Below are 19,744 nucleotides of genomic sequence, written 5' to 3' on the forward strand. Positions count from 1 at the left end.
TGAATGAGGTACTGTAGATGATAACAGTTAGTGCTAAGTGAACCAGAACTATCTTTGAATATGAATGACCCTACCTGGCCATGCATAAACCAATCCCTGTGTTACATGTAGCATATGTTATCACCATCCCACAGGATTTTGAGAAGGTCATTAAGAACATAACCATGAAATCTGCTCCAATTCCAGACTTCTGGAACTATGTAAAGAATTGCTAAACACCTCTTGCACAAGCCCTAACTATCTTCAGGAGTCTGGACTCAGGCATCGTCCCTGTGAGTTTGACTCTGACTTGTATCACCTACTCCACATAGGAGGGAGCAAAGCAGTCTCAAAAGGTTACTGACTGCTATCTCTGACAGTTCGTATTATTAAAATTTTTGAGAATCATAAGATGTAAATTGACTAACTGGATTCAGTCAAACTAACCTCATAACCCAGGTCAACATATTTTCAGGGTTGGAAGACCTTACCAGTCGTATTTGTTTGAAACTATGATAACTCATAGAAACAGTAGCGAACAAACAAAAGGCTTGTCTCTTCAGAATCTTTTGATAAATAATTGATTGAATATCAAGATACTCATATGTATTGGTAGCCATAGTAAGAGTTGATTTAAGTGACCATTAAAATTTCATAAATGAATATTTTGATAATTTTTTATTGTTATGTTGGTGTAGGTAAGTGATTGCCATGAGTTTTTGTTCGTCATGGATTTTTTTTAAAGCAATAAATGATTTTGCTTGTATGGAAAGTATAATGTAGTTGAAGTTTTATGATTGTTGTACAGCATGCATGAAAAACAAAAACATATTTTGTGTTTTATTATTGATATAGAGCTGATTGGAATTCAACATAGATCTTGTTTCAGGGTGAAATATGTCAAGAACTTCCAAAGAAGGAAAGGAATCAAAACCGCACCGGGGGCGGTCACACACCATTATGGGTCAAGAAGAGGTCGGTTCTGGCAAGAAATCTTACTGGCCAGAACTTGAGATAACAGGTGAGGAATCAACATGTGTACTAAAGTCATGAGTTTATTTTAGGTTTTCATCTTGCGAGAAAACCTACAGAAATTTGTCATTTAAGCCCTTTTAAAAGTTATCTTTAAGAAATCCTAAGAAACCCAGTATTCAGGTGACACATCCATAGGCATTTGAGTTTAGATTACTTAAGAGTCAAAGTAAAACAATTTATTCTGTAATTATGTAAAGAAGGTAGATGTCTGATAATGACAGGTCTCATAAGCAATTGTTACACATAGCTAAATACAGGAAAGACAGTAATATACAAAATTTGATAATTGAGAGCTTCAGACTTAAAGTGAATTACATGAAGTAGTACACAAGGGATAATAGTACATTGCAAATTAAGATGTCGGTAACTTGGTCTAATGAAAAATTGAAAGATGACAAACTAAGAAGAAAAATATTCAGAGCAGATAGAACCAAATTCAGACATAGTAATAGCAGTAATGTATATCCATGATTATCAAGAAGAAAATTAGGAGATGATGTGTTACAGTAAATGTGAATTGATTATAGTCAGTATCCCCAGCCGTAAACACAATGACCCTTGTATCATACACACCGCCACCAGCAAAAGAAAGAAAAAAGAGCTAGATAGATTAGAAAAAATCAACAAAGGTTGAAGAATTTTTGATAGGATTACAGAAACCAAATCTTATATGTGCTGGGTACTTTAACTTTCATTCTGTTGTGTAGCAAGGGAAGAAAAGTAGATTAAGGTTGTAGGTACTACTACAGAGAAAAAGAGTATTGGATCAGCAGATGAAAGAGAACAAATCCAAAGACTAAGACAATTCTTAATTTCATCTGTCATCAGGATAGGTTCTCTTTTAAGAAATTTTATTGAGTCTGCCACAGAGCTGATACATTATTTTTTTTTTTCAAATATCTCTGAGCATTTCTTATAGTTTTCACATCCTGCATTAGAGAATTTTAAAATCTGTCTTGTTGCAGTTTTAATGATAATAACTGTGAAGTTCTCATATATGTCTCTTCAGATTGTAAAGTATGAGAACTTTGCATGTTAAGTTTTCTCTCTGAATATGTAATTATGACACCTTAATTTCTCCGCAGGAAATATCCGAAATATAAGTCCAGCTGTATGGTCCTTGCAGCATCTAACATCTCTGTACCTGAATGACAACAGTCTATCTCGCATTCCTGCAGAAATTGCCCGATTGGAACACCTTATGTATCTTGATTTGTCATGCAACAAAATTCGCAGCCTCCCAGCTGAAATAGGCGAATTAACGCGTCTCAGGTGAGTCAAACCCAATGTTAGCTTCTTAACATTTTACATATACTGTGTGATTTTGGGAAAGTTTTTTCCCCTATTTAGAGAAAGGTGCAAATTCTCTTTTAATTTCACTTTTGCTGAAAGCTTCGATTGAACTGTTAGTGATTACCTTTTTTCATTATCTGTCAACCTGTCATCTATTAAAATTGTATAGTAATAGATTTTACAATACAAAAGGCTTAGAAGATTGGCATTTTTGAGTATGGGATGTCAGGACTTGTTTAAATGATATAGATAGATACTGACTTGTTCATGAAAATGAACTGAAATATTTTTTAACAACTTTACCAGATGCAGTGATGATAAGCATAGATAATCCTGTTGAAAAGAAGTATCAGCAATGTTAATTCAAGTAAATTACCTGACATTTTATATGACCCCATCTAAGGGGCACATAATTAGATGAAAAAGAAAAGAGGAATCTTTCCCCAAACTACAATGAGATGCCATTATATTTAGTATTAAGTTTGCAAAGAAAGCTTTACATATTTAGGTAAAGTCTGGGAACATTCATGATCCTCTTTTCTTAGAAGAATGAAAACTCTTTAAGAAGTCTTTATAATTACCAAGCAATTGTAATTATGTTTGGAATGGAGCTTTATGTTGTTTCAAGGAATAGTTTGTTCAGATAAACCATGAATAGATATTTTCCTCACCTCTCTGATGTATCAAGTGAGCTTGGGAGTTCTTCAGAGTAATCTCAAGGAAAATTAGGGTGAGGACGTTTCAGCTTAAATTATTTCCATTGAGGAGATAGTGGCCTTCCTCACCCTTCACTAATCACTCAGCATTGATTTCTGTTGTATGCTTCTTCACTATTCTTTTTTGCATGGTAAACTGATGCAGACAACTACCAAAAGCCCATACCTTGGAGAGCTTTGGCGACCTCTCTTGTAGATTTGGACGATACATCAAATCAAGGATGAGGTACCCATTTTTTGGAAGATCATGCAGATCTTCCAAGAGCAGTTCCTTGGAAAGTGCACTGTTCTTTAGTATGGTAGACATGCAGACAGTTGTCAAAAGCCCATTCCTTGGAGAGCTTTGGTTACCTCGGGGGGGTGGGGGGGTTTGGATGATGCATCAAATCAAGGATGAGGTAACCATGCTTCCACGGTTTTTGATCTCCCAGAATGATATGAATTGGGATATGGAATTTCATTTTTAGTGGACAATACTGTGACTATCCACTGTCTGAAAAACTAAAGCATGTGGTTATCTCTGAATTGCTTAGAGTTTGTGGAAAAGACTCTTTCCCTCAACATGTCTAAAGGCCTTTCTTTCCAAGTCTCATTTCTCAAAGGAATATGCATTGTCTAGGCAGATTACCTATTGAGATCAGATAAAGTGTCAAGAGAAATGTGCTTCTCTCTGCCACCAAAAAAAAAAAAAAAAAAAAAAAAAAAAAAAAAAAAAAAATTACTTTTAAAATTTGTCTCTAGTTTTAGGCATGGGACAGTTGTGCAGATGGTCTGTCCTTGGACTGAAAATCTTGGGACCAGATTTATCTTTTTCTTTTAGGACAAGTTATTCTCAAATTAACTGGTTTTTTTTTGGGTTTATTTATGCTGATACCATCTGAGTGGGATAAAGATTCTTATCCTGGTGCCAGAGAATCCTTCAGCTGTGCCATACTCCTTGGTTAATACCTGATTTTTTCTAGATTACCTTAGCTTTTTTGCAGGAGCCTGCCCACAGTTTTGGGGTCTGGAATTTACATGTATGGATTTTCTCAAACACTACTACATATAGAGGGTTTCAGAGTACTTAATAGGTGAGCTATTACAGTATATTAGCCCTTATACTTAAAGATTGTACCACTTGGTTTGGAAAGCCTTTCAGTCCCTCCCGAAGAATATCATATCTTAAATGTGACAGAAGCCTCATGTTTAGTGTTATCTATTTTTTAGCCTTTACCTAACAAGTTATAAGAGTAATGCTGGTGTGTCTTACAAGAGTGCCCTTCAAGAATTTGTTTCTGGGTTCTGGTTTTGATATGGCAGGCCCTATTTTGGATAAACTTTGGTCTTTCTTTCCAAGGAGACTGGTTCCTTCTTCCCATTATTTCAAGTGGAAGCTCTCAGAATTGTGACACCTTTTACTGGCTATGAGTTTTTCTGGTAGTTCAGCCTGTCAGCAACATTTTATGAAAAATTTTCTAAATCCTCAGGCTTGTCTTTGTTGAGTCCCCTGTGGCATGATATACACCCAGACCCTTAAGTTTTGGAAAGAATTATTCTATCAGGTTTACAAATATCCCTGTTGTAATCCACTTTTAAAGGACTTTTTCAAAAGAGTGTTTTGCCTTATGTCTAGTTAAATTTCAGGAATATTTTAGATTTTACCAGAGATTATCAAGGGAAGTATTTTTTTGTGCACCCTGGAGCTTGAAACTACTTTGGTGAGGAACATCTCTACATGGATGAAGAAACTAATTTTTTTGGCTCAACCTGGGCATAAGAGTGCATGATTTGGAAAAGGTAGCCAATACTTATCCTTCCAAAGAAAACTTTCATTGGATGATATCAAGAAAAGGGGTCTTTGGCACTAGTCTTTTGTCTTTGTCAATTTGTACTTTATTTTATATGTTGAAACGTTGTAGATCTACCTTCTGTGGCTTGGGGGATTTCTCCTCCAGGAGAGATTCCGGTTTGCTTCCAAATCAATTTTGAAGGTGGTTGGCTTGTTTTGGGGTAATTGCTTTCATTTGAAAGACGAACAGCTTGGTTGACTATGGACTTACTACTGTAACTAGGATTAGAACCTATGCGCTTGACCCTGGGTGGCCTGTGAATGCATCACAGTCAAGAATGTTAACCACTACCCCAGTGTCCAGTGGCAGTAGCTGTCTGGTTGGAGCAGGCTGCTGTTATCACCATTGAGTGAATAGTGAAGTGTGAGGAAGGCCAGCACTTTCTCACTGGAAATATTGAGGGTTGAAAGGTCCTGACCCTGATTTTCATAGACTATTCAGGAGAATCTCTCATGCTTGTTGGAAAGTGCTTCAGGGAGAACAATTTTTGATTTTCAAGACTAACATTTTTACATTTCTCTTGGTGCATCAGATGTGTTGTTGAGGGATGTTCTTGTAGAAATTTTCCATAGAATTGCCTAACTGTATGGTATAATGTTTAAAGTGATAGCATGAAAAGGAGTTTCAGTGTAAATGAAATTTATGTGAATGAGAGAATGAATAGAGGACATAGTACGAAATTTAGCAAGAAACTTGTTAAAGAAAGTATACAGAATTACTTTTGCAGTGTGAGTCATGGATGAAGATAAGACTAAACAGAGATTACTAAATAGGAACAGCATATAGAATATAAGTAATGTGATAGTAAAGTTTCAAGAGGTGGGTTACCGAAAGTGTAATATTTCTCTTTACTTTGCAAATAGGTAATTACAGATGCATAAGTACACATCACTTACTTAAACTTTTGTCTCACAGACATTTTCAGTGGTGGCATTGTGTTCACAAACTCACACTCTTCATCTTACACATAACACTTAACATGTAACTCTTATAACTCTTCTTCTAAACTCTGAATCTTGTTGAGTACTGCTTTCTGACTTTGCTTAATGATGAAATCTCTTCATAGGTGAAGAAAGTTCAAGAGATGGGATGCTGTAATTGTAGAACTCACCCTCTCCATACTGTACAAAAAGAAAATATGTTATGCATGTACTGTACATTGTGTGATTTATGGTTGCAGTTGTAAAGAAACATTTTCTTTTCAGGGAACTGCTGCTCAACAATAACCAATTGCGTGTTTTGCCATATGAAATAGGCAAGCTTTTCAACTTGCAAAATATTGGCCTAAAAGGCAATCCTCTTGCATTGGAGATTCAAGCCGTCTACTCTGAGACCAATGGTACTCTAAAACTTCTTTCATATATGCTCGACAATTTAGCAGGTAAGGAATATGAGTGCAAGAGTTTTTTCTTATTATTTACGTGGTTTAATTCTTCAGCAGCATTGCATTTACTGGACGAGAATTTATCATTGAATAAGAAAGATTTCTTCTTGCAACATCTCTCAGTGGTCAATTGATGTCAGAATTTGTTTTTCCAATATATTGCCTTGAATTGTAGTTTTGGTTCACAGATTTGCTGAGACAAAACTTATAAGGACTGTGAAACTGTTACAGTATCTTGCATTACCAGTAAAATTTGAACAGTAAAACTTGCGAGTGAATTGTACAAAGTTCATTCAAGGAATCGGTGTTACTAGACTCCACTTGCATGTGTGATGTTTGATTACAATATTTAGTTCTGTAAGGGTATGGCTTAGAGTTAAATGTTTCTGTGTTCATCTGTAATGCATGAAAATTTAAATTCGATTATAAAGTCATTTTAGGATAAGATATAAAGATGCAGATAAGTATGTGTAAGGAACAAGTGTTTCCCAGATATGTTTTGTAGACTTGTTACAAAGTATAAATTTCATTAAGAATTAGAGAGGGTGCTTCAAAAAATTGATAAGAGATATGATGAAAGAGAGATGGTTCTTGGTACTGTAGGAGTAGAGTTTAGATGAGAATGCAATAGGTATAAGGGAGATGAAAACATTATAAAGTAGTGATAAAGCTTGGAATATAAATGGAATATGAGTGAAATTGTGAAAAGCAGAATTGGAATTATTATGTAATGGATCTGCATTGTGAATAGAAGCATGGAAAAAGGGGTTGTGTGCCAGATGACTGGACAAATGTAGGATTTGTGAAAATTGATTGTAAGATTTACAGAGGAATGTCTTAGCTCAGGAAGCAAGATGCATGGTAGGATTTTGATTGATTGCTTTAATTGATTTAGGGACTCCCTGTTTTACTTAAGGCTAGATGGATTTAGAAAGGAAGGAAATTGTAGGTAGATTTTTCATTTTAATGTGATTTCTTTTGAGAAAAATGTAGAATATGAGTAGATATTGTATGTAATTATATATGGATTTAGGAAAGGTATGTGATGAAATTGATTGGATAGCTGTTTGGGAAGTTCTGACTCTATATGATGTGCTTAAAAAAATTGAGAATGAAGGTAAAAGCTTTTATAGTGGAAATTATGCATTTGTAAGGGGAGCTAGGAATACTGCAAGGCTTCATAATGCCACTGTGGTTGTTTGAGCTTTCTGTGTATTGGACAGTACCTGAGATATGAGTGAGTAATGTTTCATTATGTTGGAACAAATAGAAGATATAGGTATGTGGATGATGCTGTCCATATAAGTGAATCAGTGGAAAAATTAGAATAATAGGTTATGTTTCTTCCCTGTGGATAGGGGCAAAAGAATAATGCCAACATATCTCCATATCATTTTCCTATGTGTCATAGAAGGTGACTGAGAGAGATGGGAGTGTTGGACTGTAAATCCTCCCCCTCCTGTATTACTTTCCAAAAAAAGAAATAATGGAAGGAACCATACAAGAAATTTTTCCTTTAATGCTCATTCAACTGTTCCTGATGCTACCTCATTCACGTGGGGAAAATGTGAATAAGTGTAAAGAAGAAATTGGGTTAAAGATTGGCTGGTAGATCAGGATATTTAATACTACATAGATAAAAGGAAGATTCTGTTTTTGAAACATATTTTTACAGTGTGATATCAGTTAAATGCTTGAAGGGAAATCATGTCTGATTTAAGGTAATTGGGGTGAAATTCAGTATGGATGGTAGTGGGTAAGCTGAAGTTGAGATTAAAGTCTTGCAAGGGGGGAAAATTGGAGAGGTAGAGGCTCTGAAAGGTGTAGTGTAAGGATAGAATTTGAATGGGGAGTGCATAAAGAACTTGCATGAGGAATTAGTTTTTCCAACTTGTGTGTAGATTGAAACCCTAGTTTTCATAGACCAGGATAGGCAGTAGAAATGAATAATTTGCTTAAGATGACTGGGACAAGGGAAGTAGATAAGAAATGTCATGAGAAGCATATCTGGTTTAAATAGATCATTGGAAAGTTGCATGTGTGGAAGTTAGTATGGTCATGTAGAATATATGCCCCCTGATTTGTTTGTCTAGAGCTATGTAACTGTATAGTTGAATGTACAAGAAAAGTGGTGTTATTGGATTCCATCTGCAAGAGTTATATCATTTGGTGTACTGTCTCATCAAATACCTTCTTACTCTAGAAAATGCCACATTTTTTGCTGTTGAAACTAGCACTGATTTAGGCTGCAGGAATCTTTGGAAAGAGATTCTGAGTAACACCAGGACTCTGTCTTTGGAAGAGGACCTGTGGTAATCATAGATAGATAAATAGATATGAGGAAAGTAGTGACACCCTAGATGATATGGTTAGGTGTAGGAAAGGAGACAGAATGGGGTGAAAATAAAGTTGCTAAAGGAATGATTTGGGATTTTTGTGTCGTGAAATTGTTTTATCTGTGAAGATGAAGTTATGAATAAAGATATTGGTTTCATTTGGTGATTCAACTTAGCCTGCAAGTGAAAAGAGTAAGAGGAGTTTATTCTGTATTAGCGTAGAATTTTTTGTTTCTCCTTAGCAAACTGAATGTGTTGAGTGAATTGATATGAAATATTCACCTAGTGTACCCCATGTAAATGGAAACAGTGAAAGGGAATAGACAGGTCTAGTTTTGTTATTTTTCAGGGAAAATTTGTAAAGGCTTGTCATTGTTCGGAATACCATCACATACACAATTTAAACCATATATATATATATTGGGGGGGGGTTACATTCTTGAACACATACTTTTCATATCTAACTCTTGAACATGGAATGTCCCTGCATCAGCTTTACCTGAACTACTTGCCAGTGACTACATGTATTGATTTTATAGATATTTAATGAAAACATTCCAGACAATGTGACAGAGGATTGAAAAGTTGATGGAGCATGATGGGGTAGAATGATGGTTACTGGGGAAGCAGAGTGGAACACAAGGGATGTCTGTTTCATCCCATGAATTATCTGGCTCGTAAAATATTTCAGTTAAAGGTAGAGAAGTAAGTTGCCATTGCTTTTTGAAAAAGCTCTTCAATTTTAGCTCTGTCATTCCCTGTTTTCTCTCTCCAAAGCTCTCTGTAGCTCTGTGAAACTTCTGTAAACAGTGTGAAACAAGGCTGTATAGCCTTCAGACTTTAGTTGTAGCACAGGTCTCCACAGTACCTGTTTGGTTGCTCTTCTCTAGACTTTTTCAGATATATCTTTGTCTTATTGTAGGTGTGGTGGCCAGATCTGACAGGCATACTTTAGTTTCATATTAATATATGGTGTAAATAGATTGCCAAGCATTTCCTTATCCATATACTTTAATGCAGTTTTTATATTTTTCCGTGGACTATGTACTTTTTTCACATTTTTCCAGATGTGAAACTATGGTGGCACATAAGATACAGTGTCAACCCCTAGATTTTTTTTTACATGTCAATTTCTATAGCTTTTTTCATACCAAGCAGGATCCTCAGTAGGGCCTACTTTCACTGTTTCCCATCCTCATTAACATTATGGAAAAGAATAGAGCAAATAGGACCAGTGCTTATTAGCTAAAAGAGAGATTTTAAAAGAAGTCAGAAACACAGAGGTTGACATTTCAACATAGAAGGATCTAGCTGGAAATTGATGGCACCAAAATTGGAAAGATTTATAAAGCAGGAGGTTGATAGGTGTAAATCACAATTATTTTGCTTCGGAAGGTCTAATACTGGATAAAGTAGAAAGAGGAAGAAAGGAGAAGAGCATTCTGAAAGATTACTGGAAGCTATGCTTGATATGATTTTGGTAATAAAAGAAAGAACTGATGGTTATCATAACAGAAGGGGGCAACCAGTTATGGTCATGATTGACTTGAAGTCATCTTGCCAAGAGGTACTCAGGAAAGCTATAGAAACTTGAAGACAAGATGTTAATCATTGGGTTATTAATCAAATGTGATAAATCAGTGGAAGAATGTGAGAGAAACAAAAAATAGTAAGAAAAAATGGAGACACCAAACAAAGCAAGAGGAAGGAACAGCCCTTCCAGCACTAGAGAGAGTTTAGGGGAAAGTTATATCAGACTAAAAGTAATGTCCTCAAATATTAATGGATTAATAACTAACAGCAAAGAGTTGGAATGCGAGGATCATATTAGGGAAAGTGCTCCTGATATTTTTAGAGTAGTGGAAACAAAGCTTATTAAAGAGATAGGATCTCGTCTGTTTTGTCCAAAGGGTTACAGGAAAATAAGATGGGAAAGAGAGGCAAAGGTGGGAGAGGATGGCCCTCTTAATAAAAGATAGCCATAAGTTTCAAGAAACAGCGTGAGATGGACTGTTCAGATCATACTTAATGGGAAGGGTAAACGTAAGGAAGATATGCATAATGGTGTTGATATTTTGTAATTCTCAAAAAAAATCGCAGTGATCCGGTACATATGCACAATGGCAGTAATGAGTGATCAATTAGGATGGTATATAATGAAGTAAAACACTCATTAGCAGAGATGTTAAAGTACAGTGATTTGGGATTTCAGTTATGAAGACATAGATGGAGAATTTAGATTCTTATGGTAATAGAGTAATGGAGACAAGTTTTTAGAGTGTATGCATAAAAAAATTTTATGTCAACAAGTCAGAGAGCATACTGGGATGAAAGGGATACACCTTCACTTTTAGATCTTATCTACATACATACAAGCATCGGTATTGAGAATATTGTATATGATGCACCAGTTGGAAAAAGTGATCATGTAATGCTCAAGTTTGACTATGTGGTAAAAGAGGACATAAACAGAGTAAAGGGGAGTCTAGACATAAATTGGGTTTATAGTCAAGGACAGTACACACATCTCTATGATTTCAGTGGTAACATAAATTGGGAAATGGAAGTCAGGAGGCAGGACATACAGCTTTCTAGTGAAAGAATCTGTGAAATTAACAGTGAAGGAGTTAGACCATGAGTACCTCTGGCCTCAGATACAGAAGGATTGGTAAGGAAAGATGAAAGAATGATTTAATAAAAGATAAAAGCAAAGGAGCTTTTAGATATGCAGGGTGCTATATGGATAGCACCCTAGCCAGCCAGCATTTTCAAGGTATGAGAAAGTAAGGAATGAATGTAGCAGGATGAGGAAGGATCAGAGAAACTTTGAAAAGAATGTTGTGGGTAAGGTAGAAGAAAATTCAGAATTTTTAATAAATTGATCAGGAATAGATAGTCAGTTGAAGAGCAGTTAAGAAGGCTTAGGGAATCAAAGGAAAGAATTGTAGATGATGATTACTGAGACATCTAGAAAAGATATTACGAGAATGTTAAAAACATCTAGCCCAGAACAAGGATCATGGTCCTCATGAACTTCCTCCATATGTGCTGAAGTTGTGTGCAGATACATTTGATTAACCTCTTGAAGTACAGTTCAGGATGTTGCTGAAGAGAGGCAGATTAATGTGGTTGAGGCATTATGTTTCCCCATTTAGGCCAAAAATCATTTGGTGTGATAATCAAAATGGATAGTATTGTTATCCTATTTCCAAAACGTTACAATGCAAACTAATAGGATGTTACAGATATTACAGATCTTGGGTGAATTAGTTTATTCTTAGTTGTTTTAAAGAAGTATTTTGCCTTACTTTGCTTATGTGAGTGAGGAGTATGTTAGTTGCAGACTTCATTTAGATGTTGCTAAATCAAAGTTAAGAGCAAATATTCAGAGACTTTGAGTTATTATATGAAATGGGTGCATGGATTCTAACTATACATTCATGTTCATTTGGCTAAGAATGCAGATACAGATCTCTGTCAGAGATTGGTTCTTTGCAAGAGGAATGTTGATTAAAGGAAGAATAAACTTGTGAAAGTGATACATTAAGTCAGTGTACTTCATCTTTGGGTTTTCAAAATGGAAAAGAAGCTTGCTTTGAGGCTCAGCTGAAGGGACCTCAGGCCTTAAAGCTAAAGAACGACGCTTCATTTTCATTCTTTTTGCTTGACATTGTAGTTACACGTAATATGGAATATGATCTTTTACATGCCTCTCATGTTACAGTATTAGAAAGCTACATTGACCCTGTCCTGCATCTAAGCTTTCATTCTTGAAACAAATATACGCATGGGCTTTTAGCGCTTGTATTCCCTCGGAAGACAGTAAGAAATGATACCAGCTCGAGAATTAGCAGGCAAAGATAATTGACATTATTTTAGAACCAGTATCTCTAGTAGTATTGCCCCATAAGTTCGTCGGATTTCGCACGTAGGCCAGGGCGCTATTGTTTGTGGTGCTTCTTGAAATAAGAAACGTTGGCGCTCCACGTACTGGTGCGTAGCAGTAATGTCACTAATAACGTTATCAGTGCTCTCGTTAGCAAATATTTTTGTAAAATTTGCACCAAAGACCTGAAAGGAATCTAAAGCTTGTTTCGTGTTTATGTCCATACCTCGCGTCTTTACGGCAGCATGAATGGTACAACGCGGGATTCAACCTCAGCCGGATTGATGTTGAAGGCGGCATGTGGCAACTTGATTCGCTGGCCGAGTTTAGTAGGTTGTGAAAGAGGAAGTGTGCGCGAGTTGCTCAGTGTGCCTTGGGCTTGCGGAGAAGGAGGGTGGTGCGCGCTCCGTCCAATTCCAGTCTCGCCACGTGATGTTTCACGGATTGTTGTCATGCGAGGAAGACCGTGGCATTAAATTTGAGGGCACGATTGTCTTACTATCACATATGAGAAGGAACACTGACGCAAGGGCATGATCTATTACTGCTATATTTTTACATGCATATTTCGCTAGTGCCTGATTTTTATTGCGATATATAGATAGGTATATATTCATGTTTGGATGATGATTGGTTTATCACAATAGATATTTAATAGTGTTTTTGAAAAATAGCTTTTGCACCAGATATTTTTGTTGATTTACATTTGATTTGGCTGATGGTATTAAAAGCCGAAAATTGCGTGACGGTGTGTGGTAGCAAGTGACGCGTGGAGATGAGCCGTACAAGGTGTCATACGTGAGCAGCACCCGGCACCACCCACTGTGATAACTAAGGATCTCAGGTAAAGTGTACCTCACCAGCACCATGCACGACGTGGATAGATACCGGGGCTCTTGCCTTATTGTGTCCAAACCCCGCGGTGGTAGGGGCAACCCCAGGGGGCGTAGGCCCGCTCAGGATACCAGCCAGCAACAGCAACATGGGGGAACGCATCCGTCAGCCATGGACTCCCCTGGTGGCACGGGCTACCTGATGGAGGGTGGTTCAGCCTTAGCAGGGATGCCTTTGTTTTCGTTCCTCCCCCAGCGTCGTGGGCCGGCTAGGGCCCACCAAGGGCGGCCCCAGCAGCAGCGGGCACAGACTTCCGCCACGCACTACCACCACAACATGAAGGACCGCGAGTCGCCTCCCGAGGGGGAGCCCCGCGACCGTCCAGACTTGATTGCCGCAACCACTGATGAAGCTGACGAAGTGGAGCGTCTTCCTCTAGCTCGTCTAGCTCTTCACACCCAGGGAGCTCCGCTTATCCTGCCTACCCGCGGACATCAGCGTGGCGCGCCCTCTTACCGGGGAGCTGCCGCCCCTGTCTCCACAGACGGGGATGGGTCGCCGCCCGCCGCCAGCGACGCCGTCTCTGTAACCTCCGACGAGGGCAGCACCGGCCACGCCGAGAACTGTTTACCGCGGATCATCAAGCCGCGGAAACGGCGTAAAAAGGACCGGAAGCCCACAGGGGGTTCGGCGTCGCCGGGTGCGGGTGAGAGCGGCGGGCTGTTGGAGGGGGAGGGTGACGACGCAGGTGGCACCATCGTGACCCTCAAGCCGTACATGCCCATGTGTTATAACTATGAGGCTGCCAGGACGGCGGCCGCGGCCGGTGGGGAGGCGGTTGAGAGCCGTCGCGGCTGTGAGGGGTCACGGGCCTGTGGCTGTGGCCACTGTCTTCCCTCCCACGTCTTCCCTACACCCCCGCCATCACCAGCCTCCTCCTCCGCCCTGTCCACCATGTCCTCGGCTTCATCGTCCTGTTCCTCGTCCGAGGACGAGCCACTGTCAGGGGTGTCGGGGTCAATAGAGTCGGCGGGGCCTGGGGAGGGTCGGAGCCAGTTGGTGCGGTCCTTTAGTGAGCCTCAACCGCAGCCGCAGCCGACGCTGCATATTTCCTCAACGGTGACGCAGTCCTTTGCCGGACACCGCGACTTGGACATCCGTATCGTGAGGAGTGTGGCGCGAGATGTGCCGGTCCGCACCCGGCACTGGTCGGTGCCAGGAGCCGCTCGCCTACCCTCGTCCTGCCACCGGTCACAGTCTGAAACGTTCTTCCTCAGTCGTCACCACAATACAGGTGAGAAGCCGCTCACTCCACTCTCCTCTCCCTTTACCCGTCGCCGTCTCCACACACACTAGTGACCACGTGGCTCATTTATGGTCAAAGAGGATGCAATTGTGACCTTCCAAGCACACCCTCAACAGCTTCTTGCTTAAGTTAAGATTCTATAAGTCAGAAGAAAAGCAGAGAAAAATCTTGTTTATGTTTTAGTGCGTGGCAGGCTTGGACAAATGTTGTCATGGCCCGAACTCTGTTGATATGTGCAGGGAATGAATGTACTGGTGGGGAGCCAGCCTGCTGTATACCACATGTTACTGCAGGTGACACCAGTACCAGGGTGAACTGGCAGGTTTTAAGAAGTGAAATAGGGTTGATTGGTAGTAGGAGCATGGTAGCGACAGGGGGAGGGGAGTGTATGTGTGCGTGTTTGTGTGTGGGGTGGGGGGAGAGAGTGAGTGTATCTTATGAGTAAGTGTGTGAGAATGAGTGGGTGAGTGAAGAGGTGCGTGTGTTGCGTGCTGGTGCGGCCAGCAGGTCACACCCGGTTATTGTGCCATATCCTCGGGCCACCAGTAACACTCCCCCCCCCCCCCCCCCACCTCTCCTTCTTAAGATACGTACACCAACACGGCCGCGCAGCACACCCACCAGTGACTTGTAGCTGCCTCACCATCACACAAGCCACAGGTTGCTACCTGATGGTGGTTATAAAATGATGCTACTTGATGGTGGTTATAAAAGAGGACAGACAACCCCCTGAAAGCACTGAGTTTGAGCAGATGATATCAGCCTTAGAGTAGCGGCGTATCCCCTTCACCCCCCCCCCCCCCCTCTCTCTCTCTCTCTCTCTCTCTCTCTCTCTCTCTCTCTCTCTCTCTCTCTCTCTCTCTCCCCCTTCACAAAATCTTCGTAACGTTTCGCTCGCTTCTCACTTGATTTTCTTTTTTTTTTTTTTGCAAATGATAGCAGCAAATTCAAGGTTTTCTTTACTTGTTTGAATTATTTTCTGTATGTACAAATAGTATTAGATAATTAAGAGTACAGATTAAATGGAATTGTGAAATTATTTTGGGTTTGGGTTATATATATATCTCATCACTGTAATCCAGATATTGATTGCTGGGTTCAGGATTCGAACCAATGGGGACTCATGCGGTGCTACCGCAGGAGGGAGAAGTTCCCAAACATGTGGAAACCTTTCATCATAACATATCGTAAATCCCTCCAAACCGCCTAGCTCTCCCTCCTCCTACCGCCCTCTGTCACTTCAGTCTTCCATATCCAACTTTCTATGAAAAGCTGATCCACAAAAGGATCTAACAGAAACATCCCACTCTCACGCACAGGATGGCTTCATACCCAACCACTCCATCCATCACCAGGCTACACACTGACCTCACAGCATATTCTAGATGGCTTCAACCAACCACAGTCCCCTTCCCGCACATGACTCGTGACAATAGATAGGAACAAACTGCGACACTTGTCCGACACATCCTCACAGAGGACACTCGACTTCTTCCTGCACAGCCATTACAAAAAGTGGTCGGCCAGTTTCATAGCAAGACGCCATGGCGAACTCACACTAGCTTCACCTCGGATAGGTACTGCACCTCTACAGTGGAGTTCCCCAAGGAGCAGGTCCTTCTCCAGTCTCTTCCTACACGACCTCCCATTACTTTCGGCAAACCTGAATATGAAGTTCATTTCACAACGCAGACCTTATAGTCATGACGTCCTGACACCACCGTAGCAAACAACAGAAATGCAACATTACACAGTTGGAACAAATGGCTCACCAAGAACAAGAACGCCTGCATCTCCACACAAGTCTTCATTCACTATTTTAACCCCAGTCAGACACGAATCCAGCTCACACCTTCCAGTCACTTTGAATGCACTATCACTCCCACTGAATGAAACACTAGCTATTCAAGGCATCACATACGACATTCACACTCCACACCAGTAACAAAATGTGGACAGACTAAATGCGCTCAGAAAACTGACCGCCACCAGCCGTGGAGAAGGAAGGGAGTTCCTCAGCATCCTACACAAACAGTTCATCCAGAATGAACACACTTGGAACAACCACAAACTCTCGTCACTTACACATAGAAATGAAGACCCTCCCAATGCAGTCCTACCTGATCTTAACTCGGCATTTAACCCCTCTCACCCAGACCATTCTATATGTAACCACCAATCCCTGGGTAGAATTAGAAATCTTACCCTTGCCTCACACTTCTGTTACTTTTTGTCACAGATCCCCCACCCCAAACAGGTATAACTGACAATGTTCAGGCATTTTGAAGTAACCGGATGTAGGTGTTTGGAGGGCCTGTGCTGTGGTTTGAGGCTGGGTAAGGTGGGTGAAGGGTATCTGTAGTGGTTGAATGCTGGGTATGGTATTTGTAGGGCATGTGTGGTGGTTGTTGAGGTGTGTGTGTGTGTGTGTGTGTGTGTGTGTGTGGTGGTTTCATCATCTCGCACCGCCGCCTCACCACCCACTAACGCACACTGTCAACAAGTCTTGACCCCCTTCACCCAAGATGGTCGGTGGCTGCCAACCGCCTCTGGTTCCTCTCCTCAGTATCTTTATTTCTCCCCGGTACCTTGGTCCTCTCTCCTCAATATCTTGAGCCTCTCTCTTTAATGTCTTGGTCCTCTCTGTCTCTTGTTTCTCTCTCCTCATTATATTGATCCTCTCTTCCCAGCATCTTGATCGCCTCTCCTTAATATCTTGATCCGCTCTCTTCAGTATCTTGATGGTGTCTCCTTAGTTTATGCTGATGATTGCTCGTGTGACACGTGTCGTTATACACCTGCTGCTAACGGTCGCTACTGTGACAAGTGTCGTTGTACACCTGCTGCTTACGGTCGCTACTGTGACAAGTGTCGTTGTACACCTGCTGCTTACGGTCGCTACTGTGACAAGTGTCGTTGTACACCTGCTGCTTACGGTCGCTACTGTGACAAGTGTCGTTGTACACCTGCTGCTTACGGTCGCTACTGTGACAAGTGTCGTTGTACACCTGCTGCTTACGGTCGCTAGTGTGACACGTGTCGTTATACACCTGCTGCTTACGGTCGCTACTGTGACAAGTGTCGTTGTACACCTGCTGCTTACGGTCGCTACTGTGACAAGTGTCGTTGTACACCTGCTGCTTACGGTCGCTACTGTGACAAGTGTCGTTGTACACCTGCTGCTTACGGTCGCTAGTGTGACACTAGTGGTCTGGGCGTGGGTGCCACACTGACACTATAATAAGGAACGTCATGTGAGCGTCGTGGTAAGACTACCGGGGCCTGGGTAAGGTGTAGGAGGCCCCACATGGCACTCGGCCTGAAGTAGACCACCACCATGCCGGAGCGGACGCCGGGGACGCGAGATCCCTGCCGCTGGAAATGACGAGGTTGCGTACTGTGTCGTGCCACACCATCAGTAGTGAGAAAAGGGAGAGTCTAGCTAGAAGTCTTGGGGAGAGTGTGTAATGAAAAGGTGGTAACCTTATATGGTAATTCCGTGTGATGGTGGGAGGAGAAGGATGGTTTGGGATCACGGGGCTCCCCGCCGTTCACAGTGTCCTGTTGGGGTTATTACGGGAGGTAATCTTGTACGAAAGACAGACATTTCGGAAACTCAAGGTCAACCACTTTTGTGTGGGAGGCGTTTTGTTTTACCCGTAAACCTTGGAGTAGGTCTGGCCTGCTGTGTTGACCTTGGGCAGGGTTGTGTATGTGGTTACTGTCAGTTGAAGGCCACTTAGATACTCCTGCTACCGGCTCATGAGACACATGATCATCACCTGGAGTCGCCCTCACTGCTGACGGTGTAAGGAAAAGTCCCTCGGGAGATGGAGAGGAAGGAAGGAAGGTGTGGCCTTCACCTTGCGTCCAGGGACGCCCTCTGAAAGATAAAGGGAAAGTGAACCAGAAATTGAAGTGTAGAATATTTTTATCTTGAATGTTTCATCATTAGGTTGGATATATATATATATATATATATATATATATATATATATATATATATATATATATATATATATATATATATATATATATGTATATATATATATATATATATATATATATATATATATATATATATATATATATATATATATATATATATATGTGTGTGTGTGTGTGTGTAGTTGCTGCTTCTGTTACTGATTAGAATATATTTTTCCGCCTTGATTATAATTGTCATTGGTAAATATCTGTTTTCATCTTCCTTTCCAGGTAAGTGTATGGCGGTGGTGGTGAGAACTCCCCCTCCCCCTGGCAGGTGAGTAAGATGGTTCATCTCCAACTCTGTCGTGTTCCCGGACGGCTGAGCCGGACGCCCCTGGTCCGCCAGCCTTGCCTGCTAAGGTACTCTGGCACAGTGACACGTTTTCTACTCATTGGTACACTTACTCTCTGGGGTGGTACACTGGCACATTTTTTTTACAGGTACAATAACATGGTGAAGTGCATACCTTCTACGGTACACGGGAACAGTATACAGTTACACTTGCATCCTCTGGTACATTTCCGTTCTGAAGTACACTTACACTCATGGTACACATTATACTCTGGGGCACATTTTCATTTTACTGTACACTGGCACACTTCATTACACCGATGCATACATTCCAAGTGTACACAATTACATTCTGTAGGTAAAGAGGTACACTCTACGATTACATTGTTACGGTCGTATGCAACGGTTACATTGTTACATTCATAGGGTACGGAGTACATTGTTACGTTCATAGGCTACGCTACACTGGTATTCAGCAATACACTACTTCATTACAAGGGTATATCCTCCCCTCTCTTTTTTTTTATGTTCCAAAAGAAGGAACAGAGAAGGGGGCCAAGTGAGGATATTCCCTCAAAGGCCCAGTCCTCTGTTCTTAACGCTACCTCGCTAATGTGGGAAATGGCGAATAGTTGGAAGAAAAGGATATATATATATATATATATATATATATATATATATATATATATATATATATATATACATTGTACATGCCTTTTACGGTACATTCTACGGGTACATTGGTACAGTGTCGTGCATTTTACAGGTACACGTGGATTCTTCATGCGGTACGTCAGTACATTCTTGTGGTACATTATCCGTACGTTATGGCCCACTGGTACCCTCTACATGCCTTGTGAT

General features: G+C 40.7%; 1 protein-coding gene across 5 annotated transcripts in view; it reads left to right on the top strand.

Moving 5' to 3' along the window:
• Window positions 1–19,744, top strand: part of LOC139747334 (CCR4-NOT transcription complex subunit 6-like) — a 183,832-nt gene that overhangs the window by 2,367 nt on the left and 161,721 nt on the right. For 2 of the 5 annotated variants that reach the window (XM_071659521.1, XM_071659524.1), the window contains exons 2-4: window positions 869–1,000; window positions 2,100–2,286; window positions 6,061–6,236. In XM_071659521.1, the coding sequence (XP_071515622.1) occupies window positions 877–1,000; window positions 2,100–2,286; window positions 6,061–6,236 (487 nt within the window). In that variant the 5' untranslated portion in view covers window positions 869–876. The other 3 variants (XM_071659522.1, XM_071659520.1, XM_071659519.1) reach the window with 3 other exon arrangements.

This window comes from Panulirus ornatus, chromosome 68, assembly GCF_036320965.1.
Source record: "Panulirus ornatus isolate Po-2019 chromosome 68, ASM3632096v1, whole genome shotgun sequence".
Lineage (NCBI taxonomy): Eukaryota > Metazoa > Arthropoda > Malacostraca > Decapoda > Palinuridae > Panulirus > Panulirus ornatus.